General features: G+C 40.9%; 1 protein-coding gene across 3 annotated transcripts in view; it reads left to right on the top strand.

The window, feature by feature from the left end:
- The window catches only part of Zfp808 (zinc finger protein 808), a 31,728-nt gene extending 5,766 nt beyond the window's left edge, over nucleotides 1-25,962 (top strand). The window contains exons 1-4 of one of the 3 annotated variants that reach the window (XM_087591800.1): nucleotides 9,773-9,894; nucleotides 21,707-21,830; nucleotides 22,025-22,085; nucleotides 23,315-25,962. In XM_087591800.1, coding sequence (XP_087447926.1) covers nucleotides 9,892-9,894; nucleotides 21,707-21,830; nucleotides 22,025-22,085; nucleotides 23,315-25,235 — 2,109 coding nt within the window. In that variant the 5' untranslated portion in view covers nucleotides 9,773-9,891 and the 3' untranslated portion in view covers nucleotides 25,236-25,962. Of the gene's footprint in view, nucleotides 1-9,772; nucleotides 9,895-21,554; nucleotides 21,831-22,024; nucleotides 22,086-23,314 lie in introns of those variants that run through there. The other 2 variants (XM_087591799.1, XM_087591798.1) reach the window with 2 other exon arrangements.
- Nucleotides 25,963-26,428: the final 466 nt, after the last annotated feature.

Raw genomic sequence — 26,428 nt, 5'->3', positions numbered from 1 at the left:
GGTAACCAAGCATATTAGATATTAGGATGCTGGATACACATGGTTGTTCACCTGGATTGTCAGAAAATATGGCTTCAGAAGGTAACACAGGAGACAGCCATGATTAACCAACAGCCACTAGGCCCATCCCCAGATCACAGAGCAGCCCTTTAACAATCAGCTTCATGGAGCATTGCAGGGTCACAACTACCACTAAGGCCTGGTGTGCCATAAAGGACCACTCTTCTTCTTGAGAAAAGCATAGTTCCGCCAGGTGGGCAGGACATCAGGTGACACCATTTGAAAAGGAAAAACACTGTTGTGGTGAGGACTGGCCTGACTGAGCAAGGCTTTCCATGAGGACTTCATGGATAGAGAATTACATAGCTCCTTCTCAAACTCAGCCACATCTTAGAGCCTGTAAGGGCCTGGGGCCTAGGACCTGGGGCCTTTCCCTAAGGCCTTGAGGTATATATTAAAAAAGCAGAGCTTCTCCAGAACAAAACACCAATGGCTTATGCTCTAAGATCAAGAATCGACAAATGGGATCTCATAAAACTGCAAAGCTTCTGTAAGGCAAAGGACACTGTGGTTAGGACAAAACGGCAACCAACAGATTGGGAAAAGATCTTTACCAATCCTACAACAGATAGAGGCCTTATATCCAAAATATACAAAGAACTCAAGAAGTTAGACCACAGGGAAACAAATAACCCTATTAAAAAATGGGGTTCAGAGCTAAACAAAGAATTCACAGCTGAGGAATGCCGAATGGCTGAGAAACACCTAAAGAAATGTTCAACATCTTTAGTCATAAGGGAAATGCAAATCAAAACAACCCTGAGATTTCACCTCACACCAGTGAGAATGGCTAAGATCAAAAACTCAGGTGACAGCAGATGCTGGTGAGAATGTGGAGAAAGAGGAACACTCCTCCATTGTTGGTTGGATTGCAGACTGGTAAAACCATTCTGGAAATCAGTCTGGAGGTTCCTCAGAAAATTGGACATTGAACTGCCTGAGGATCCAGCTATACCTCTCTTGGGCATATACCCAAAAGATGCCTCAACATATAAAAGAGACACGTGCTCCACTATGTTCATCGCAGCCTTATTTATAATAGCCAGAAACTGGAAAGAACCCAGATGCCCTTCAACAGAGGAATGGATACAGAAAATGTGGTACATCTACACAATGGAATATTACTCAGCTATCAAAAACAACGAGTTTATGAAATTCGTAGGCAAATGGTTGGAACTGGAAAATATCATCCTCAGTAAGCTAACCCAATCACAGAAAGACATACATGGTATGCACTCATTGATAAGTGGCTATTAGCCCAAATGCTTGAATTACCCTAGATCCCTAGAACAAATGAAACTCAAGACTGATGATCAAAATGTGAATGCTTCACTCCTTTAAATGAGGAAAAAGAATACCCTTGGCAGGGAAGGGAGAGGCAAAGATTAAAACAGAGACTGAAGGAACACCCATTCAGAGCCTGCCCCACATGTGGCCCATACATATAGAGCCACCCAATTAGACAAGATGGATGAAGCAAAGAAGTGCAGACCGACAGGAGCCAGATGTAGATTGCTCCTGAGAGACACAGCCAGAATACAGCAAATACAGAGGCGAATGCCAGCAGCAAACCACTAAACTGAGAATAGGACCCCCGTTGAAGGAATCAGAGAAAGAACTGGAAGAGCTTGAAGGGGCTCGAGACCCCATATGTACAACAATGCCAAGCAACCAGAGCTTCCAGGGACTAAGCCACTACCTAAAGACTATACATGGACTGACCCTGGACTCTGACCCCATAGGTAGCAATGAATATCCTAGTAAGAGCACCAGTGGAAGGGGAAGCCCTGGGTCCTGCTAAGGCTGAACCCCCAGTGAACTAGACTATGGGGGGAGGGCGGCAATGGGGGGAGGGTTGGGAGGGGAACACCCATAAGGAAGGGAGGGGGGAGGGGGATGTTTGCCCGGAAACCAGGAAAGGGAATAACACTTGAAATGTATATAAGAAATACTCAAGTTAATAAAAAAAAAAAAAAAAAGCAGAGCTTTTTCTCTAAAACCAGGCATATGCTTTTGAGATCTGTTAATGGTCTGGGGCCAGGTCCTTTGGAGAGGGGTTGTCTCTGCTGCTTAGTTTCCAAAAATTGCTACCACCTGGGACTGAAGACATCAGTTCCAAAGTAGTGGAGGCGTGGTCTTTAATGTTAATGAGATGGCCCTGTACTCCGTGAGCAACATTGTTTGATCTGGTCCCTCCTTAATTTGTCCATTGTATGGTTGATTCTGCTGACTTCATGGAAATCTCCCATTTCTTTCCATTTTCCTTGTAGGTAGTAGAAATGCTGCTGTTCTTAAGAAGCTTCCTTAGCAGAAGCCTTAGCTCCTTGCTACCCCACCCCAGCTTTCATACTTTCTATCTCCTACTTTTTCTATCTTTTACATCCTCTGAAGCCTTCCACTTAGGATTCTGTCCTTGAAGAATGGCCCGCTCTTTCAGAGTATTGGTGTAGTTAAGAAATGATTGGTGAAATATATTTGCTATGTAAATCTCCTAACTTCCAAGTGGCTAAAACAAGTAGTCACCACTCTATCCTTAAATTGTTCAGAATTAAAGTTAGGGTGTCTGTGAATTGTTGTCTTTATGCAGGTGAGAGCTAAATGAGTCCATTTGTGCATTTGGGAAAGTGAGTCTTTTGTTTATTCTCTGGGGAGTATAGCTTTACCCTTGAGTGTGCCACTGCCCTTCCTCTTCTAAGCAATTTGGGCCCTTTCTTCTGCTGTATATTCTAAATGAGCCCATCCTTTAGTCTAATCCTGGTTCCCAGCAGGTGTCTCTTGCTGGCCCAAAACTGGGATAGTCACTTGCATAACCATTTCTGGAGCCACCTGATCTGCCTGGGTATTGTTCAGTGCCACTGAGTCTCTTCCCATCTGATGTCTGGGGTAATGAATGCTCATAGTTGTTACCTTCATCATGACATCCAAGAGACCCACGATTTTGGCTCTGAAAGACCCCCAGAGCAGGGAGACCCTCACTCAAGTCTCGAGATGATGCAACCCCCCAAGAACTCACGTGAGACCGTCCTTGCTGTAATAAACATGAGGTGTATTGATAGGAACCAGTGCACTGGGGTCGAGACTCATATCCCATGCAGGGGCAGTGGAGTTCGACCCCGAGATGCTGGGAGAAAGGGTATTTAAAGGGAGAAACCACAACCCAAGGGGGCGGGGGTGGTGTCTTTGGAAAATCACAAGAGGCTTCCTGTCAAGATTGCTTAACTTCTTGTTCCCTTTAGTTCCTAGGAGAAGCTTCCTTCTTCTCAAGGTTGTTCTTTTAAGATTTTAATCTAACTTTATGGTCAGCTAGTTCCTGGAAGAAGCTTCCTCTTATCTTTACTAGGTTGGGATCACCTATCTAAGGGCCTTATCTTAAACCCTTTATCTGGATCCTGGGAGAGCAGGCTCAAGAAATGTGAATCTTTACTTACTTACAGGTAGAGGGCAGGGTCTGGAATTTGAGGTATTTAGGGCTTCTTAGGGGTGAGATTCCATTTTTAAACTTCCGACTTTTTGGCCGTATTTTTTATTCTTTGAGCTTCTTTTTCTACCTTGGTATATAGCCCGGTGGTCGGGAGCTGTGGCAAAGGCATCTGTGCTGATGTGCTGAGGGATAAAATGCTAAAGAATGGAAAGTTCCTACCTATTTGAAGGCAGATTGCTTGGGTGGGATCTTGTGGTCTTTTCTGGATGTCTTGAGGCAAAGTCAGCTTTAAGTCATTGAGATGCTCCTCATTTAAGTTGAAAAGTTTTAACTCCCTATAGACTGGACTTGAGTCACCCACCTACCTCCCACCCCCAAGAAATGAAGTGTTTTAGCCTGCCAAGGGTGTATTGGGGGGAGAGCCTTCTTTTATAACAATTAGATGTCTGAGAACTGTCATGGTGGGCACTTTCTTTGTACTCTAGCTTTATCTCTTGGCTTACAATGGATTCTTGGAAGCAGAAGGGTAAGAAAGAGCAGAACACAGATGAAACAAGATTTGAGGAAAGAGAGCAAAGGAGCTGACTTGGATTTGATGTTTTCAGGAGAAACGTAGACTAGGTAGAAGGGCATACATGGAAAGAGATTTCTGAGTGTCTTGCAGTTTAGTTCTACATTCAAGCTTGTCAATATCTATGTTACATATAGTTAAGAAAATGAAGTTAGCTCACTAGGGTAGCATGTCTTTACCAAACCTCCCACAGCATTTGTTATTATTGGGAATATATATCAGAAAATGTAAAATGGTAAAGGCTAGAGAAAGTAACTTATTTTAATTCAATTGCATAAAATCAATTTTAAATGAAAATATGGTAAATACAGAGATGGCTTAGTTATGAGCATTGGATATTGTTATAGATGACACAGGTTGCATTCTCTAAAACCATATGGCATTAAACCAGCTGCTGTAACTGTAGTCCCAAGGGATCTAATGCCTTCTTCTGACCACTGCAGGTGCTGCACACAAACAAGTGCCAGGAAAGCACTCATATACATAAAATAAAAATAAGGTATAAAAAATGGAGTCTTCCACTGGATGGATTTGGCTCATTGGTCAAAGATCAAGTGACTATCAGTGTGTGGGTTTACTTCTGCGTCTTCCATTCTATCCATTCCTGCCTGTCTGTTCTCATCACTCTTGCTTTGTAATACTGCTTGAGGTCAGGGATGATGATTCCCCCCAAAATTGTTTTATTGTTAGAAATAGTTTTTGCTAGCATAGGTTTTTTTGTTATTCCAAATGAATTTGCAAAATGCTCTATCTAACTCTGCGAGTTGGAATGTTGATGGGGATTGCATAAATCTGTAGTTTGCTTTTGGCAAGATGGCCATCTTTACTATATTAATCTTGCCAATTAATCTATGCCAGTCCATGAGCATAGGAGATCTTTCCAAATTCTGAGATCTTCAGTTTCTTACTTCAGACTTGAAGTTCTTGTCATACAGACGTTTCACTTGCTTGCTTAGAGTCACACCGAGGTATCTTATATTATTTGTGACTACTGCGAAGGGTTTCATTTCCCTAATTTCTTTCTCAGTCTGTTTTTCCCTTGTGTAAGGAAGGCTACTGATTTGTTTGAGGTAACTTTATACCCAGCCACTTTGCTGAAGCTATTTATCAGGTTTTGTAGTTCTCTGGTGGGTTTTTTGGCCTCACTTAAGTATATTATTATATCTTCTGCAAATAATGATATTTTGACTTCTTCCTTTCCAATTTCTAATCCTTTGATCTCCTTTTTTTTTGTCTCATTGCTCTGGCTAGGACTTGAAGTACTATATACAATAGGTAGGGAGAGATAAGGCCACTTTGTCTAGTCCCTGATTTTAGTGTGATTGCATCAAGTTTCCATTTAGTTTGATGTTGGCTACTGGTTTGCTGTATATTGCTTTTACTGTATTTAGGTATGGGCCTTGAACTCCTGATCTTTCCAAGACTTTTAACATGAAAGGGTGTTGAATTTTGTCAAATATATTATAAGCATCTAATGAGATGATCTTTAGGTTGTTGTTGTTGGGTTTTTTTTGTTGTTGTTGTTGTTTTTTTTTTTTTTGAGTTTGTATATATAGTGATTTATATCCAATGGAAAAAAAGAGAGCATTTTCAACAAAATGCTGGTTCAAATGGTAGTCAGCATGTACAAGAATACAAACCAGTCCACTCTTATCTCCTTGTAAAATGCTCCAGTTGAAATGGATCAAGGAGGTCCACATAAAACAAGATACACTGAAACTAATAGAAGAGAAAGTTGGGAAGAGCCTCGACCACATGGGCACAGGGAGAGATTTCCTGAACAAAACACCAGTGGCTTATGCTCTAGATCAACATTTGACAAATGGGACCTCATAATATTCCAAAGCTTATGTAAGGCAAAGAGCACTGTTAATAGGACAAAACAGCAACCAACAGATTGGGAAAAGATCTTTACCAGACATACATTCCATACAGGGCTAACATATCATATATAAAAGAACTCAAGAAGGTAAACTCCAGAAATCAAGTAACCCTATTAAAAAGTGGGATACAGAGCTAAACAAAGACTGCTCAACTGAGGAATATCAAATGGCCGAGAAAGCACCAAAAGAAATGTTCGGCATCCTTAGTTATCAAGGAAATGCAAATCAAAACAACCTTGAGATTCTACCAAACACCAGTCAGGTTGGCTAAGATCGAAAACTCAGGTGACAGCACATGTCTTCGAGGCTGTAGAAAAAGAGGAACACTCCTCCATTGCTGGTGGGATTGCAAGCTGGGACAACCACTCTGGAAATCAGTCTGGTGGTTCCTCAGAAAATTGGACATAGTATTCCCTGAGTACCCAGCTATACCACTTCTGTGTCTTTACCAAAAAGATGTTCCAACATATAAAAAACACACATGCTCCACTATGTTCATAACAGCCTTATTTATAATAGCCAGAAGTTGAAAAGGACCCAGATGTCTTCAACAGAGGAATGGATACAGAAAATGTGGTATATTTACACAATTGAGTATAACTAAGCTATTAAAACAATGACTTTGGGAAATACTTAGGCAAATGGATGGAACTAGAAAATATCATCCTGAGTGAGGTAACCCAACCACAAAGGAACACACATGGTATGCACAAACTGATAAGTGGATATTAGCCCAAAAGCTCAGAATACCCACAATACAATTCACTGACTATCTGAAGCTCAAGAAGGAGGAAGACCAAAGTGTGGATGCTTCAGTCTTTCTTAGAAGAAAGAACAAAACACACAGGAGGAAATAAGGAGACAAGGTATGGAGCAGAGACTGAAGGAAAGGCCATCCAGAGACTGACCCACCTGGGGATCCATCCCATATACAGTCACCAAACTCAGACATTATTGCAAATGCTAAGAAGTGCTTGCTTACAGGAGCCTGATATAGCTGTCTCCTGAGAGGCTTGGCCATAGCCTCACAAATATTGAGTTGGAGGCTCACAGCCAACTACTGTACTGGGTCCGGTGTCCCCAATGGAGGAGTTAAAAAAACGATTGGAGGAGCTGAAGGGGTTTGCAACCCCACAGGAAGAACAACAATATCAATGGAGCAGACCCCCCCCCCCCAGAGCTCCCAGGGACTAAACACCCAACAAAAGTGTACACATGGAGTGACCCTTTGCTTCAGCTACATATGTAGCAGAAAATGGCCTTGTTGGACATCAGTGGGAGGAGTGGCACTTGGGCCTGTGAAGGCTTGATGATTCAGTGTAGGGTAATGCCAGGAAGGCAGGTGAGAAGGGTGGGTTTTTCAAGGCACCTCAGAGAAGCAGGGGAGGGGCTATCTGATAGGGGTCTTCTAAAGGGGAAAGCAGGAAAGGTGATAACATTTGAAGTGTCAATAAAGACAATATCCTGTAAAAGAAAAGAAAAAAAAATATGGAATCTTCTACAGAAGATTCCTTGAGACACAGAGCATTCAGGATGAGGTAAAATGTACTTCAGGTCAAATGACTGCAGTCAGTTACTGAAACTGAAACAGGTGGACACTCTGAGGGATTTTTCTTATTGAAATATTTACTATGGGAACCCATCCCCCTTTTTTTGTGGAGGGAGCTCATGAGTTGATAAGAAAAATCTTTATCTAGGCCATATCTTCTGGTGGAAGCTTACGTATGTAAGGATGAAGATAGTAACTATTTTTCTTTTTCTTCCTGCCATACTCTGGTAAGAGAGATTACTTCATTTTTCTAGCATTAGAGGTTCCGTGTTAGGAATTCTGGTACATGCTGAAGACCAGCTGAGACATAAAGACACGACTGTATTCTTTTTTTTTTTTTTTTTTTGGTTCTTTTTTTCAGAGCTGGGGACTGAACCCAGGGCCTTGCGCTTCCTAGGCAAGCGCTCTACCACTGAGCTAAATCCCCAACCCTGACACGACTGTATTCTTGAACTTGCCATTGTTGCAGTCATTGTCTTACTCGTGGACAACATTCCATGAGACATTTCTCTATATCCACTTCATCCATACATAGAGAGAGCCATGCTTTGGGTTCTGTTCATCTGGAAAACCTCGGCTACTACAGATATGTGTTTTCACCTCCCACTGAGGAAGATGTGCTGGCTACCAATAGTGCTCCACTGTGGTTTGCATCCACTTCCTGCTTTTTTCCCAGGGTTGTCTGGATTCTCATATTGAAAGAGCAAGATAAACTCCATTTCTGGAGAATCATTTTGAAGAGAAAGATAAACCCCATTTATCTCCACTGAGACAACCCTTTTGTAAGAGAGGCCTGATGTAAAAAACAGCCATAAAGCACGAGCTTAAGAATTAGACAATTATTAATATAAAGTCCTGAGACACCAGCTCTAGGAACAGATCATATAACCTAGAACAGATTCATAAAACCATACCCCCAGAGACCAGCCAGGGGATAACCACAAAAGATGGGAAATATCTTTTCTCAGAATAGACCATCTGCACTGGGCAGCCCTATTTCATTATATGGTTATAAGTTCTGAAAGGCCCCGGAAGCAGGGAGACCCTCACTCAGGTGTCGGGATGATGCGACCCCCCAAGAACTCACGTGAGACCGTCCTTGCTGTAATAAACATGAGGTGTATTGATAGGGACCAGTGCACTGGGGTCGAGACTCATATCCCACGCAGCGGCAGTGGAGTTCGACCCCGAGAGGCTGGCAGAAAGGGTATTTAAAGGGAGAAACCACAACCCAGGGGCACAGGGATGACGTCATTGTAATACCAGTGAAATGTCACAAGGAGGAGCTTCCTGTTTCTCAAGATTGTTCTCTAAGGGCCATATCTTTAGTCCTTTTATCTAGCTCCTGGGAGAGCAGGCTCAAGAAATTCGAAATTTTACTCACAGGTAGAGGGCAGGGTCTGGAATTTGAGGTATTTAGGGCTTTTATAAACTTCTGACTGCTTTGCTGCATTTTTATTCTTTCAGTTCATGAGGAAGGCATGCAGACCACTGACAAACTGTGACAAATAGGGTCATTTGTCTGGGGTTGCCATTTCAAATCATGATTGACCCCTGAATGATGATTGTTTCTGTACAATAACCCTCTTTGTTTTTGTATACTATCAGAGTCTGCGGTCTTCAACAATTTTCAGACCCTTACATCGTATAGCAGATGAATATTAGCTACAATTTTCCTTATGCAAATGTGAAATTACAGAAACAAACATCATATTTTGTGTCCTAAAAGCTCTCTTTAATTATTAATATCCTTGGAACCATTCTGCCAAGGGGTCATGTAGTGAAAATTGGACTTTAGAAGCTATCCATCTTGATTCAAGGGGGTTTAGCATGAGTGGAGGAGGAGGGGCAGGAAGAGGGTGGTAGAAATGAAGAGGAAGGGGAAAAAGAACAAGAAGAGGAACAAAAATGACAAGGAGTAGGAGAAAAAGAAGATGAGTAAGAGGAGGAGAAGAAATACACCAGGAAGAGGAGGAGCAGCACTAGGAAGAGGAAGATGAGGACAAGGAGTAGAAGAAGGAGGGGAATAAATTCCTGCTTAGTGCTGGAAGACAGAAAGGTCGGCTATTGGAGGACAGACAAATGGGATACTGAAACACAAATCTTGCAGATCTAAAATGTGTCATCTCCTAGAGTACAATGATGGGCCAGAAAACTTGCTACTCCATGTCTTCAGCACACTCTAATCCTAATGGAGGTGCTCATGTCACTCAAGATTCACTGGCCAGTCAGGGCGTTTTTAAGGACCCTCCAATCAGGAGAAAAGGAGTGTTCTTCCGGGTTCTTTTGTTCCTGCTGCAAGTTCCACTCTATTACCGAGCAGGCTTGAGTGATTGGTGTGACATACTTTGAACTCTGCTGCTGAGTGCCTTACAGAACTGCCAACCCTGAACTACCAAGTCCAATCATGGTGAGCATGTGACCACTGCCCCTAACCTGAATTAGCAGTGGACTGAGAAGGGGGAGGCAGGGAGGTGGTCCTCCCATGCATGGGCTTGGTGGGAACTAGCAGCCATCTTGTAGATTCCGTGTGGTCCTGGCCATTAGGTGTTCTCATGTGTTCAGTTTGGGAGCTGTATCTGTGCAAAGCCTTTGGAGCAAGGGGTTTCTGTTAGAAACATCATGGGCAGGATGCCAAATGCGGAGACCTAGCTTCTCGGTGTCCTCCAGAACTTGTCCCTTGCCATTTAAAATCAATTTGGAGTGAATTTTGTGGGTGTTATTAACCACACCTCAAAGGCTGGGTAGCACTGGAATTTAATCTGTTAAGGGAACCGGAGAATCTATGATGTAGGATCTTCCAGTGCTTAGGAAATAGAGGCACTGTGGATTGCTCCGGTGCTGTTTGTATTTTGATGTTAATTCCACTTTTCCCAGAGAGGCTGCCTAGGATGAGGAGTATTCACATATTCAGGTGTCTTTCGTTGGAAACTTCTCCCCATTTTAACATGTGAAATATAGGCTAGACCTGGTTATTGGGCTGGGGAGTGGAAGGTGGAGCTGAAAAGCTTTAGGGAGGAGAGACGTGAGGGAAGATGGGGAAGGAAAATGGAAGTGAAGCAGGTGGCCTACAGCATGTGTATTGGTCCCCAGAGCAATGGCCTTCCTTCTTCTTGATTTAAGATTCTAAATTCTTAAGGTAAAGGGCAGTACCACAACTGAGTTTTAAAATTACCTATTTGAGTCATGGACTGTACTGTGCATTGCAGTAACAGGGAAAGGATTTGTATGTGGAGCAGGACTTCTGTCCTCAGAACAGTGCAGGAGGACCAGTGTCCTGTGTACAGTGCAGAGTGAAACAGGGTAGGCAACAGCTAGATCACAGACTAATTGAAGTTTAAAGCCTTCATCTGCAGGGCTCACCTTTATGAATAAAGTCCTGCCTGACTTAGGGTGTGTGATTTTGTAATTTCCTAACGAGTGTTAATTCATACCTTTTAATGTAAACACACAAGATTGGTGGGTGAGACTCTGGGACCCACTCCTGGAAGACAGTCTTACAACACCTTCCAAGATGTTCCACGAGTGGACAGTAGGAAGGAGAAAGGACCTTTCATTAGTGTTTTCTGAGGTCTCTATCCTTGGCGTGGGGCGGGGGTTGGGGGGTAACTACAAACAAAGAGGATCCTGTGTAGGAATTGACTTCACTGACAACTTCGTGTGGAAGTGTGGATCACAGGAGACCTGTTTTGTCTCAGTTGCTTGACCAGCATACCTCCAGTAGGGGAGATACTAAGTTCCTAAGACTTAGCTGTGTGGTTCAAGCTAATGAGGGATATGGGGAGGCTGAGCAGTCAGACACACCACTGGGAGATAGCAAGCAGTGTCTTCTAGGATTCCCCTTAGACACATCCATTAGGAAATCTGAGGAAGATCACAGTCCCACCGTGGTGAGTGTGAGGACCCCAGACCCCAGACCCCAGACCCCAGACGTGGAAGAGTACACTGGTGGATCTATCAGAGTCTAATGTGTTAGACTACGATGAGCTGTGATCCACACTGTTTTGTTGGTATATGTGTTGATCTGGGGAGATGCACTGGGCTTTCTTTCCTCAGTGAGAGGGCATTCCTTGAGGAGGGGAGAATCTGGATTTCTAGCCATTGCTGTGTTGCTGCTACTCTCTCTATGCAGTGCACACACTGAAGCTTCTAGTGTGTGGTACACGGACTTGTAGGGAATATTGAGGTCCAGTTTGTAGAAGTTCCAAATGAAATAACTCGACAAGTTCAGTAGGAGTGAAATCAAAGTTTGTGGCTTATCCAGAAAAAGGTGGTTTCAAATGACCATCAAGTGCTGAAAGGAAATCATAAATTGAAATGCAAGGAGATTATCACCTTTAAACAGAAGATCCTTTCTATGGACTTGAAATCTTAGAAGATGCCATGAGAGTAACACGCTTTCCTACTAACCCTCCAATTAATGGAAGGAGTAGGCAAAGTGATTCCTAGTCCCAGTAAAAGATTCTACAACTGTTATTCATCTGTGATGGGGTCCAGCCCAGTTTAGAAGCCAGACTCAACAAGACCACTTATTTCTTGTGGGTTGGAAACAAGAAGGATGCAAAGGTCATGGATGCTTGCTCTGTGGTTTCAATTGAGCACTCTTCCAGCCATCTGTGTCCTACAGAGTCAGAGCCCCATTGATGAGCCTGTTGAGTTCATTACTTGAGGTCATGAGGATGAAGCTTCAGTAGTATTTCCTGACCACATGATGTTGAGATACAAAACATGAGTCATCTGCTATGGAGAGCTGCATACACAATGTAGAAGTAACCAAAACAACAGCTATGTTACAAGTTGCCCCTTAAAATGTAAGCCACATATGTCTGAGACAGAGCCATAAGACTTGCCTTTTGACCTGCATGTTTCTCGCCTTGCTCATCTACTGATGTACCCATCCCTGTTTATTGGAATGGGAAGTGATATTCTGTGGCATTTTTTGTCTTTTATTGTATACTTTTTTGTTTACCTTTCAAATGTTATTCCCTTTCCAGATTCCCGGACATAAGCCCTCTATCCTCCTCTCCTTCAATATAAGGGTGTTCCCCACCCCAACCACCCTCCCTTCCCACCCTCCTGACTTTCCCTTACACTGGGGATCGGGTGTTCACCCTTCGTAGGACCAAGGGATTTTCTTCCTATTGTTGTCCAGCAAGGCCATCCTCTGCTACATTATCAAGCTGGAGCCATAGGTTAGTTCATGTATAGTCTTTGATAGTGGTTTAGTCCCTGGGAACTCTGTTGTTGTTATGGGGTGGCAAGCCCCTTCAGCGTTTTCAATCCTTTCTCTAATTCCTCCAACAGGGATCCCATTCTCAGTTCAATGGTTTGCTGCTTGCATTTGCCTCTGTATTGGACATGCTCTTGCTGTGCCTCTGAGGAGACAGCTATATTTGGCTCCTGTCAGCATGCAGTTCTTAGCTTCATTAATCTTATTTAGTTTTGTTGGATATATATGGCTCTGAATGGCTGTTCCTTCTGTCTCTTCTCCAAACATTTCTTCCATATACCCTCCTTTTAAGGAGTTAAGCATCCACACTTTGCTTGTCCTTCTTAAACGTCATGTGGTCTGTGGATTGTATCTTGGGTAATCGAGCTTTTGGGCTAATATCCACTTATCAGTGAGTGCATACCATGTGTATTTTTCTGTGATTGGGTTACTTCACTCAGGATGATATTTTCTAGTTCAATCCATTTGCCTACAACTATCATGAAGTCAATATTTTGATAGCTGAGTGGTACTCCATTGGGTAGATGTACCACATTTTCTGTATCCATTCCTCTGTTGAAGGTCATCTGGTTTCTTTCCAGCATTTGCTATGATAAATAAGACTGCTATCAACATAGTAGAGCATGTGTCTTTTTCGTATGTTGGAGCACCTTTTCTGTATATGCCCAGGAGAGGTATACTGGGTCCATACATAGTGGAATGACCAATTTTCTGAGGACCTTTCAGATTGATTTCTAGCGTGTTTGTACCAGTTTGCAATCCCACCAACCATGGAGGAGTGTTCCTCTTTCTCCACATCCTCGCCAGCATTTGTGGTCACCTGAGGTTTTGATCTTAGCCATTCTGACTGGTGTGAAGTGGAATCTTAGGGTTGTTTTGATTTTCTTTTCCATTATGAGTAAGGATTCCAATGTGACTAAGCTGAGTATTCTTTATTCAGCTCTGTACTCCATCTTTAATAGGGTTATTTGACTGCCTGGGGTCTAATTTCTTGAATTCTCTGTATATTTTGCATATTAGGCTATCAGATGTAGGATTGGCAAAGATCTTTTCCCAATCTGTTGGTTGCCATTTTGTCCTATTGACAGTGTTCTTGCCTTACATAAGCTTTGCAGTTTTATGAGCCCCATTTGTGGATTCTTGATCTTGGAGCTTAAGCCATTGGTGTTTTGTTCAGGAAATTTTCCCCAGTGCCCATGTGATTGAGACTCTTCCTCACTTTTTTCCTATTTGTTTGAGTGTATCTGGCTTTATGTGGAGGTCCTTGATCCACTTGGACTTAAGCTATGGACAGGGTGATAAGAATGGTTCCATTTGCAATCCTGTACATGCTGACCTCCAGTTGAACCAGCACAAATTGTTATAAATGCTATCTTTTTTTTCTATTGAATGGTTTTAGCTTTTTTGGCAAAGATCTAGTGACCATAGGTGTGTGGGTTCATTTCTCGGGCTTCAGTTCTGTTCCAGTGATCTACCTGCCTGTCTGTGTACCAATTCCATACAGTTTTTATCGCTATTGTTCTGTAATACTGTTTGAAGTCAGAGATGATGATTCCCACAGAAGTTCTTTCATTGTTAAGGATAGTTTTTGCTATCCTGGGTTTTTTGTTATTCCAAATGAATTTGCAAATTGCTCTTTCTAACTCTATGAAGAATTGAGTTGGAATTTTGATGGGGATTGCATTCAATCTGTAGATTGCTTTTGGGAAGATGGCCATTTTTAACCTATTAATCTTTCCAATCCATGAGTACGGGAGATCTTTCCATCTTTTGAGATCTTCTTCACTTTCTTTCTTTAGAGACTTGAAGTTCTTTCACTTGCTTGCTTAGAGTCACACCAAGGTATTTTATGTTATTTGAGACTATTGTGAAGGAATGCCTTTATCTAATTTATTTCTCAGCCTGTTTATCCGTTGAGTAGAGGAAGGCTGCTGATTTGTTTGAGTTACTTTTATACCAAGCCACTTTGCTGAAGTTGTTTATCAGGCTTAGTAGTTCTCTGGTGGAACTTTTGGGGTCACTAAAGTATATTATCATATCATCTGTAAATAGTGATATTTTGACCTCTTCCTTTTCAATTTGCATTCCCCTGACCTCCTTTTGTTGTCCGATAGCTCTGGCTAGGAGTTCGAATAGTATGTTGAACAGGTAGGGAGAGATTGGGCAGCCTTGTCTAGTCCCCGATTCTAGTGGGATTTCTTCAAGTTTTCTCCATTCAGTTTAATGTTGGCTACTGGTTTGCTGTGTATTGCTTGTACTATGTTTATGTATGGGCCTTGAACTGCTGATCTTTCTGGGACTTTTATTGTGAAGGGGTGTTGAATTTTCTCAAATGCTTTCTGAGCATCTAATGAAATGATCATGTAGTTTTTTTCTTTGAGTTTGTTTATATAGTGGATTACGTTGATGGTTTTCTGTATGTTGAAACATCCCTGCATCCCTGGGATGAAGCCTACTTTATCATGATGGATGATCATTTTGATGTGTTCTTGGATTAGGTTTGCAAGAATTTTGTTGAATAATTTTGTGTCAATATTCACAAAGGAAATTTGTCTGAAGTTCTCTTTCTTTGTTGGGTTTTTGTGTGGTTTGTGTCTGTTTGTTTGTATTTTGTGGAATAGTCTGGACAGTACTGGTACGATATCTTCTATGAAGGTCTGATAGAATTCGGCAATAAACCCATCTGGTCCTGGGCTCTTTTTGGTTGGGAGACCTTTAATGACTGCTGCTGTTTCTTTAGGAGGGATAGGATTGTTTAGATGGTTTAGCTGATGCTGATTTAACTTTGGTATGTGGTACTTGTCTAGAAAATTGTCAATTTCCTCCAGATTATCCAGTTTTGTTGAATATAGGCTTTTGTAGTGGGATCTGATGATTATTTTAATTTCCTCAGATTCTGTTGTTATGTCTCCCTTTTCCTTTCTGATGTTGTGAATTTGGATACACCCTCTGTGCCCTCTGGTTAGTCTGGCTAAGTGTTAATCTGTCTTGTTGATTTTCTCAAAGAACCAGCTCCTGATTTTGTTGATCTTTGTATGGTCCTTTTCGTTTCTGCTTGGTTGATTTCAGCCCTGAGTTTGATTATTTTCTGCCTTCTACTCCTCTTGGGTGTATTTGCTTCCTTTTGTTCTAGAGCTTTTCTGTGTGCTGTCAAGCTGTTGATTGATGTATGCTCTCTCCTATTCCTTTTTGGAGGCACTCAGAGCTGTGAGTTTTCTCTTAGAACTGCTTTCATAGTGTCCCGTAAGTTTGGATATGTTGTGCCTTCTTTTTCATTAATTTCTAAAAGGTCTTTTATTTCTTTCTTTGTTTCTTCCTTGTTATCATTGAGTAGAGCTTTGTTCAACTTCCATGTATATGTGGGCTTTCTGCCATTATTGTTGTTATTGAAGACCCGCCTTAGTCTATTGTGATCTGATTGGATGCATAGGATTATTTGAATCTTTTTATATCTGTTGAAGTCTGTTTTGTGACTGATTATATGGTCAGTTTTGGAGAAGGTACCATGAGGTCCTGAGATGAAGGTATAGTCCTTTGTTTTAGGATGAAATGTTCTATAAATATTTCTTAAGTCCTTTTGGCTCATAACTTCTGTTAGTTTCTCTATGTCTCTGTTTCATTTGTATTTCCATGATCTATCCATTGATGAGAGTGGGGTTCTCCTACTATTATTGTGTGAGGTGCAATGTATGCTTTGAGCTTCAGTAAGTTTGTTTTTTTTTAATAAGAATGTAGGTGCCATTGCATTTGGAGCATAGATATTTAGGATTGAGAGTTTGTCTTGGTGGATTTTTCCTTTGATGAGTATGAAGTTTTCTTCCTTATTTTCTTTGATAACTTTTGGTTGCAAGTCGATTTTATTCGACGTTACAATGGCTGCTCCAGCTTGTTTCTTCAGATCAATTGCTTGGAAAGTTGTTTTCCCGCCTTTTAGTCTGAAGTAGTGTCTGTCTTTGTCTCTGAGTTGTGTTTCCTGTATGTAGCAAAATGCTGGGTCCTCTTTACATATCCAGTCTGTTAGTCTACATCTTTTTATTGGGGAGTTGAATCGATTGATGTTAAACTATATTAAGGAATAGTGATTTATGTTTCCTGTTAGTTTTGTTGTTAGAGGTGGAATTATGTTTGTTTGGTTCTCTTCTTTTGGGTTCATTGCATGAGATTTTTCTAGGATTTAGTTTTCTTCCATGTTTTGGAATTTTCCACATATTGTCTTTGTATGGCTGTCTTTTTAGAAAGAAATTGTGTAAATTTCATTTTGTAATAGAATATCGTGGTTTCTCCATCTATATTAATTGAGAGTTTTGCTGGATACAGTAGCATGCACTGGCATTTGTGTTCTCCTCCTGTTCTTATGACATCTGCCCAGGATCTTCTGGCTTTCATAGTCTCTGGTGAGAAGTCTGGTGTAATTCTTATAGGTCTGCCTTTATATGTTACTTGACCTTTTTTCCTTACTGCTTTTAATATTCTTTCTTTGTTGTGTGCATTTGGTCTTTTAAGTATAATGTGACAATAGCAATTTCTTTTCTGGTCCATCCTATTTGGAGTTTTGTAGTCTTCTTGTATATTTATGAGCATCTCTTTCTTTAGGTAAGGGACGTTTTCACTATAATTTTGTTGAAGATATTTACTGGCTCTTTAAGTTTTAAGTCTTAATTTTCTCCTATACGTATTGTCCTTAGGTTTGACCTTCTCATTGTGTCCTAGATTTCCTGGATGTTTTGGAGTAGGAGAGTTTTGCATTTTGTAATGTATTTGATGGTTGTGTCAATGTTTTCTATGGTATCTTCTGCCCCTGAGATTCTCTCTTCTCTCTGTTGTATTCCGATGGTGACACTTGACACTTGCACCTACGACTCCTGATCTCTTTCCTAGGTTTTCTATCTCCAGGGTTATCTCCCTTTGTGCTTTCTTTATTGTTTCTATTTCCATTTTTAAATCATGGATGGTTTGATTCAATTCCTTTACCTGTTTGGTTGTATTTTCCTGTAATTCTTGAAGGGATTTTTGTGTTTCCTCTTTAAGGGCTTCTACTTGTTTACTTGTTCTGTGCTGTATTTCTTTAAGGGAGTTATTTATGTTCTCCATCATCATCGTAAAATGTGATTTTAAATCCAAATCTTGCTTTTCCAGTGTGTTTGGAAATCCAGAGTTTGTTTTGCTCAGAGAACTGGGCTCTGATGAAGCTAAGTTTTGGTTCCTGTTGATAAGGATCCTGTGCTGGTTGTCTCTGCTGTTAGCTTGTGTTGCTGTCTCTGACAGTAGCTTGACCCTCCTGTAGGCCTGTTTTCTTTCAGCTGAATCTGGGAACAGAGACCTACTCCTGGGTTTGTTTGACCTGAAGCCTCCAGGTGGGTTGCTGGCACAGAAGTGTTGGTCTTACCTCTGCTCATGGTGTGTAGGCTATCCTGGTGACTGGCTTTCAGCTTTTGGCCCAAGCAGAAACCAGAAGTTTCCTGCCCCTGACTGCTTCTAGATCCCTGTGCCCAAAGGGCACAGATGGCTCTAAGAAATTTCCTCTTGTGTGAAGAATGTGGGCGGAAAGTAGTTGGTTCCCCTGAGTTCTCAGGATTGTTTGCACTTCTGAGTGTCCAGTTTTCTCCCCTACAGTTTTGGGTAGAGGGAGCTATGGGACCAGTTCAGTTCACCTCCAGGCTCCATCAGAAACTGCTAGCAGGTTCCTGCCACTGACTGCAGCTCTATTCCTGTATCCAGAGTCTACTATGCAAGTTCCCCTTGGGCCATGAATGTGATCAGAAGTGGACAGAAGTGGCGGTCTCTCCTGAGGTCTCAGATTTGTCCTCATTTCTGGGAATTTATCTCTCTCCCCTACGGGATTTAGGTGCTGGGACCTGTGGGATTCATTCAGTTCAGTTCCGGGCACATCCAGAAACCAGAAGTGTCCTGTCCCAGAATTCTTCTGCCATGTGTGTCCTGAGGCCACCGGACAGGTTGCTTGGAACAGAAAAGTTGATCTTACCTCTGCTCTCAGGTGTGACTCCTTGTGACTGCCTTTCAGCTCTGAGCACAGGCAGAAACTCGAAAGGTCCTGTCCCTGACTGCTCCTAGGTCCCTGTGCCCAGAGGGCACAGATGTCACTAGGAGGTTTAATCTTTGGTCAGATAGGTGTGCAGTAAGTAGTTGTCTCCTGTGAGTTCTCGGGATTGTCCACACTTCTGAGGGTCCAGCTGTCCCACCCACAAGAATGGGGTGGAGGGAGCTCTGGTATTGGTTCAGTTCAGTTCCAGTTCAGTTCAGGAATCAGCAGGTTCCTGCCAGTGACCACTCCTATATTCCTGTATCCAGGGGACACTATGCAGGTTCCTTTTGGTTGAGGAATGGGAACAGAAGTGGGCAGAAGTGGCGGTCTCCACTGAGGTCTCAGGATTGTCCACACTTCTGGGAATTCAGCTCTCTACCCCATGGGATTTGCCATTTTATGTGATAAAGATATAACTTGCTTTCAGACTTTAGAGTATGTGACAGTCTAAAGATTGTCTTGAGGGTGGCAGGAGACTTTGGACATTTGAACACTGTACATGCTGTAACAGACTTTAAGGGTCCTTGATGTTAGATTAAATGCATTTTTGTCATGGAATGACCGTGAACCTATAGAGAGCGTGGGCTAGCATAGTTAGGTGGATGAAAGAGCATCCAGATAGTATGTTGACTTTAAACATTTGTTTCTTGTTGGTGGACTTGTTGGTGAGAATATGTGGAGAAGGACTCCTACAAGAGGCAATTCCTTATTGGGATGGGATTTGAGTGTCTATAGACTTAATCAATATCCATTTATTTCTGCTATTCTGTTTTCCTTGAAATTCATCCTTCAGCTTCCTCCACGTGTCCTTCCTTCCTGTCCTGCCTTCCTTTTAATAGGCTCTGTCCTTAAATCATATGAGATACAGAAGAAGCAATGCTAAGCTATTTTGCTTAACTAATGTTTTCATATTTTTCAAGTTTGGTTTTGTTTTTGAAGACAATGTTTTTCTTTGTGGCCGTGGGTATCCTTAAAGTAGGCCTATATGCTAGGCAGGCCTTGAATGTAGGGATCAAATTGATTCTGGGGTCTAGTGCTGGAATCAAGTGTGGGCCAACATGTCTGGCCTTTCTCTTTTATTGATATACATGGGCCTGGAATGAATGTGTCTTTATATGTCAAGCATATGCTTTTGTGCTGAACTTACCCCACATTTTGATTTTTGAAATTTCTTAGTCATTATCATTCTATTTCCTAGGGTACCATGTACTCATAATGTTAATACTTCTGAGTCTTCTCAGTCATTGCAGGGCATTCACTGACCTTCTTTCTACCTGTTGTGTTTGTTGTGACTTTATGTTAGAAAGACTATGAGTCCTTTGCCTATATGCATGAATATATCCCTCAGGTGTGTCTAGTCCTCAGAGTAGCCAGACAATGGTCTGACACCTGCTGAAAGTAGGATAATGGATAGCTGTGATCCTGCTGTAAATACAAGCAGTTTACTTTACTTATTTGTAGGACCTGCAAGAGCTCTTCCTGAAGCATGTAACCTTTTCACTATCCGGCCTTAAGTTCCTGACAGGTACACTTCCAGTCCCTGCCCTGGTTCCCTTGTATGGGGGAACAGTGTCACACAATAGAACACACACACACACACACACACACACACACACACACACACACACACATACACACACACACACACACACACACACACACACACACTAATATGTTTATCCTGACTTATGTCTCATCCAAGCTTCCCACAGCTAGTGTGTCCTCTCCGTTACTCTTTGCTCGACACTCTATATCTGCCCTTAGCTCAGTGGCCCAGTTACCTTTTCATTACTCACCACCATAAAACTACTCTCAGCCTAATTGCATTTCTAATCTCCAACCTGGGGTTGCGGGCAATGAACACTCCTCTGGACATCTTACATGGTTGTCGGCTCTCTCTCCAAAGCAAGACAAATCTCTCTTTCCTGTCTCCTGCTTCTCTTTCCTCACCTTTGGGAACCTGGAATTCTCACCTTTTCTACCCTTTCCATTGGCTGCTGTCAATGGATCTTGATCGATCAAAATCCAATTAGAGATAAGGAACTGCATAATTTACATGCAGATTCCCAGTCAAAGCATGAGAACCATGCCGTGTACTTCACTGCTGAGCCATCTCTCCTGCACTGTGTTGTTTACATCTAATCAACTTTCATATAGCTAAGATTTTCTTCTGCCTAATTGTAAAGTTCTTTTTTTTTTCCCTCGGAGCTGAGGACCGAACCCAGGGTCTTGGGCTTGCTAGGCAAGCGCTCTACCACTGAGCTAAATCACCAACCCCCTGCCTAATTGGAAATGTTTAAACATATATTCCCTTTTGGTAATATCTTGTTAATCTTACAATTTGTACCTCTTCACCTCAGGTTTCTGGAAGATGACTATAGAACTGGATTTTATGTATAATGCTCTTATAGATTTAAGGAAAAACCTGAGGTCTTTCTATATTTCTGGTTTGGTTAGTCAATTCTGGTAGAGGATACAGGGTCTTACTATGTACCTTTGGCTGTTCTAGAACTCATTATATACCCCACACTGGCATCCGACTCAATGGGATAATTCTGCTTCTGTCTTTTTACTGCAGTGTTAAAGGCATAGGACAATAGACCCAGCTTTTAACTGATTTTTACAGTCAATAATTGTTAGTGTTAATACAATTTCTTCCATGTGTGGTAAGCACTATTGATCTTGTAGAGCTTATGTCCACTTTCCATATGTAGGTGTCATTTCACTAGAAAGGCTACATCCTATTGAACAGGCTGTGAAATGACAGGGCTGAACCTCATTAATACATTTCCTACAAGTATGTATTGGTAGTTACAGTAGAACTTTGGAGTCAAGAAATAAGTCTGATAGTCCCCATAATTATATGAACACATTGTTTATGAAGAATACATGCCCAATGTTGTCTCTATTGTGCTTTCTTTTGTACCCATGTATGGGATACTCGAGAAGACAGTGACTTATGAGGATGTGCATGTGAACTTCACTCAGGAAGAGTGGGCTTTGCTGGATCCCTTCCAGAAGAAGCTCTACAAAGATGTCATGCTGGAGACCTACAAGAACCTCAATGCTATAGGTAAGAGTATAAATTCCCTTTCCTGTTTTCAAATTGGAGAAATCCCTTCTTTGTTTTGAAGCACTTCTGTACTTTCAATTGAGATGGGTAGAGAATTTAGTGAGTAAAGCATGCATGACCTTAAGATTCACTGTACATTGTAACTTACATTTTCCATAATTTCCATTCATAGTTTTTCTCTTACTCTATTTCAGGCTTTAATTGGGAAGAAAAAAATATTGAGGAACATTGTCAAAGTTCTAGAAGACAGAGAAGGTACTTCTTATATGCAAGCTCATACAAATATGCCTCTGAAGAAATTTTAATGTGTGCTGAAAGTTTGAAAGTAAAGCAACAGTGTAAATAAGAACTGCTTTAAATATATTGGTGATTGATACATTCTAACAAAACCATGGTATTTCGTGTGCTTTTATCTGATTTGTTTTTGCAATGCAATTTTTTAAGAAAGTGGACTTGGAAACAATGCCTTAGTGTACATCACCATTTGAAAGACAGCCCTATTACAACTACACTGTACAACTGCCAATACATTTCTGCTAATTTTGTAAAAGCTCCACATGTTGAATGGTTGACAAATACATGTCGAAAAGCTTCTAATTAGCTTATTCAGATATTAGTAGTGATATTGTTAGATTTAGTGAAATTGGCAGATTATTTGTTGTAAGAAGGATGTTGTGCATTAACCTCCATCCCTATATCACTTGTCTATGAAGAACAAAGTGTTAAATTATGTGAATGCAATGTGTTCATCTTCCTTTCATAGATATGTCATATATCATAAAAACACAAACCATGTATATAAAAGGGATTTTGAAGGAAACAATGTACCTCTCTCTCTGTCTGTCTGTCTATCCATCTATGTATCTATCTTTATCTATCATATCCATCCATCCTTCCATCCTTCCATCTATTTATCTTTCTACCTATCTTTCTATCTATGTATCTCAATCTTTTTCTGACACTCTCTCTCCCATAACAATGAGAAGATATATAGTGGATGGCTGTTATACTAGACTGTTTCAACATGATAAATGTTTTACAATTAATGATTTTTCCAACTTCATTGGCAATACATATGGGACCTCAATTTGTAATAAATTCTCTTGAGTACTAGGAATGGAGAAATGCTTCTGTTTCTCCTGGATTACTTCCCAAATATAGTATGAACAACACTACAGTAAATATTGGAATATACTTAGTGTGTTAAAGCTCTGAGCTCCTTTGCTTTTCTTCAAATTTGGGAAAAACCTTTTATAGAAAAAGGATATGTAAATCTGAGCTATGTAATAAATGCTCTGCCATCTCAGGGATCTTGGAAGATGCAAAACAGCCCATAGTCAAGGGAAAGCTTGAATGTGAACGAAGTGAAAAAAAATTAAGGCCAGATGCCTCTTTATATTTAGAGAAACAGTAACATTAAATCATCCAGATGAAAGTGTTCATCAGTGTGGTAAACCTTTCACATGTGCATATTATCTTCTCAGGCATGAAAGAAGTCAGAGTGCAGAGATTCCCTCCGAATATACTCACTGTGGAAAACCCTTTGCTTTACATGCTCATAGTCATGCTCAAAGGAATGAAAGGATCCATTCAGAAAAGAAGCCCTCTGAAGTTATTCAGTGTGTTGAAGCCTTTGCTCCTTACACAGTTCTCCAACTACATAAAAGAACACAAGCTAGACAAAAACCTTATGAATGTAGTCAATGTGGTAAAGTTTTTTCAAATCACAGTAAACTTAAAAAGCATGAAAGTCTTCATACTGAAAAGAAACCCTACAAATGTAATGAATGTGATAAAGCCTTTTCACAACTCAGTATACTCTACAGGCATCAAAGAGTTCACACTGGAGAGAAACCCTACAAATGCAATGAATGTGATAAAGCCTTTTCACGACATAGTAGACTCAAGAGGCATAATAGAGTTCATACTGGAGAGAAACCCTACAAATGTAATGAATGTGGTAAAGCCTTTTCACTACCAAGTAGACTCCAGATGCATAATAGAGTTCATACTGGAGAGAAACCCTACAAATGTAATGAATGTGATAAAGTCTTTTCAATACACAGTTCCCTCCAGAGGCATAAAAGAGTTCACACTGGAGAGAAACCCTACAAATGTAATGAATGTGATAAAGCCTTTTCAGTACACAGTAGACTCAAGAGGCATAATAGAGTTCATACTGGAGAAAAACCCTACAAATGTAATGAATGTGATAAAGCCTTTTCAGTACACAGTAGACTCAAGAGGCATAATAGAGTTCATACTGGAGAAAAACCCTACAAATGTAAGGAATGTGATAAAGCATTTTCAGAACATGATAGCCTCCAGACACATAAAAGAGTTCACACTGGAGAGAAACCCTACAAATGTAATGAATGTGATAAAGCCTTTTCAGTACACAGTAGCCTCCAGAAGCATAAAAGAGTTCACACTGGAGAAAAACCCTACAAATGTAAGGAATGTGATAAAGCATTTTCAGAACATGATAGCCTCCAGACACATAAAAGAGTTCACACTGGAGAGAAACCCTACAAATGTAATGAATGTGATAAAGCCTTTTCAGTACACAGTAGCCTCCAGAAGCATAAAAGAGTTCACACTGGAGAGAAACCCTACAAATGTAATGAATGTGATAAAGCCTTTTCAGAACACAGTAGCCTCCAGAAGCATAATAGAGTTCACACTGGAGAGAAACCCTACAATTGTAATGAATGTGATAAAGCTTTTTCAGACCACAATAGCCTACGGACGCATAAAAGAATTCATACAGGAGAGAAACCCTACAAATGTAATGAATGTGATAAAGCCTTTTCAGTACACAGTAGCCTACAGAAGCATCAAAGAGTTCACACTGGAGAGAAACCCTACAAATGTAATGAATGTGATAAAGACTTTTCACGACACAGTCACCTCCAGACACATAAAAGAGTTCACACTGGAGAGAAACCCTTCAAATGTAATGAATGTGATAAAGCATTTTCACAACACGATATCCTCCAGAAGCATAAAAGGGTTCACACTGGAGAGAAACCCTACAAATGTAATGAATGTGATAAAGACTTTTCACGACACGATATCCTCCAGAAGCATAAAAGAGTTCACACTGGAGAGAAACCCTACAAATGTAATGAATGTGATAAAGCCTTTTCAGTACACAGTAGACTCCAGAAGCACAAAAGAGTTCACACTGGAGAGAAACCCTACAAATGTAATGAATGTGACAAAGCCTTTTCAGACCACAGTAGCCTACGGAAGCATAAAAAAATTCATACAGGAGAGAAACCCTACAAGTGGAATGAATGTGATAAAACCTTTTTATACCACACTAGCCTCCAGATACATAAAAGAGTTCATACTGGAGAGAAACACTACAAATGTCATGAATGTGATAAAGCCTTTTCATGACCCAATATCCTCTACAGGCATAAAAGAGTTCATACTGGGTAGAAACCCTACAAATATAATGAATGTGATGAAGTCTTTTCAGACCACGGTAACATTCAGAGGCATAAAAGAATTCACACTGAAGACAAACTCTACAAATGCAGTGACTGTGGTGAAGCCTTTTCGCAACACAATACACTCCTGATACATGAAAGGATTCATACTGGAGAGAAACCCTACAAATGTAAGGAATGTGATAAAGCCTTTTCACGGCCCAGTAGACTACAGATTCATAATAGAGTTCATACTGGAGAGAAAGCCTACATATGTAATGAATGTGATAACGCTTTTTCACAACCCAGTAGACTCCAGGTACATAGAAGAATTCATACAGGAGCAAAACCCGTCAAATGTAGTAAATGTGTTAAACCCTTTTCACAACAAAATAGTCTCTAGACACATAGAGTTCATACCAAAAGAAACCTTACAAAAGTAAGCAATGTGATAAAGCCTTTCGCAACACAGTAAACTGCAAATACATTAAAGAACATACACAGGAGAGATACCCTCCAAATGTAACCAATGTGACAAAGACTTTTCCCAACATAATAGTCTCCAAATACATAGAAAAATACATACTGGAGAGAAAGCCTATAATTTAAAAATTGTGATAGGGGTTGGGGATTTAGCTCAGCGGTAGAGCGCTTGCCTGGCAAACGCAAGGCCCTGGGTTCGGTCCCCAGCTCCGAAAAAAAAAGAAAAAAAAATAAAAATTGTGATAAAAGTTTTCCAATCCACATTTACATTTTTTGGTTTGTTTTGTTTTGTTTAGAGTTAAAGACAGATTTTATTTTAAACTCTGATTTACCAAATAAGCTTTTCCTGCCAACTCTCAGAGCAGAGACCTTCACAGGATTCACAATCTTTTCTTTATTGGCTGCCTTTGTGGGGGCCTTGGCAGCGACCATTGCTATCTTTGATAACCGCTTAACCTTTTTTGCTTTTTTTGTCAGTCCTTATAGCCTGCTCTCAATGAGCTTTCCTGACTCCCGTTTTCTGATTCTTCTTAGCATCATATCAGCACAAGTCACACAGGGATGATTCCCTGGAATGTGACTGTACTGCGGGTTCTTTTGAATTTCTTCAGCCTGTGTTTCGTGTGTGTGTGTGTGTGTGTGTGTGTGTGTGTGTGTGTGTGTGTGTGTGTGTGTGTG

The sequence above is a fragment of the Rattus norvegicus genome, chromosome 17, assembly GCF_021556685.1.
Source record: "Rattus norvegicus strain SHRSP/BbbUtx chromosome 17, alternate assembly SHRSP_T2T, whole genome shotgun sequence".
Classification (NCBI taxonomy): Eukaryota; Metazoa; Chordata; class Mammalia; order Rodentia; family Muridae; genus Rattus; species Rattus norvegicus.
This window is presented reverse-complemented; position numbering and strand designations above follow the sequence as displayed.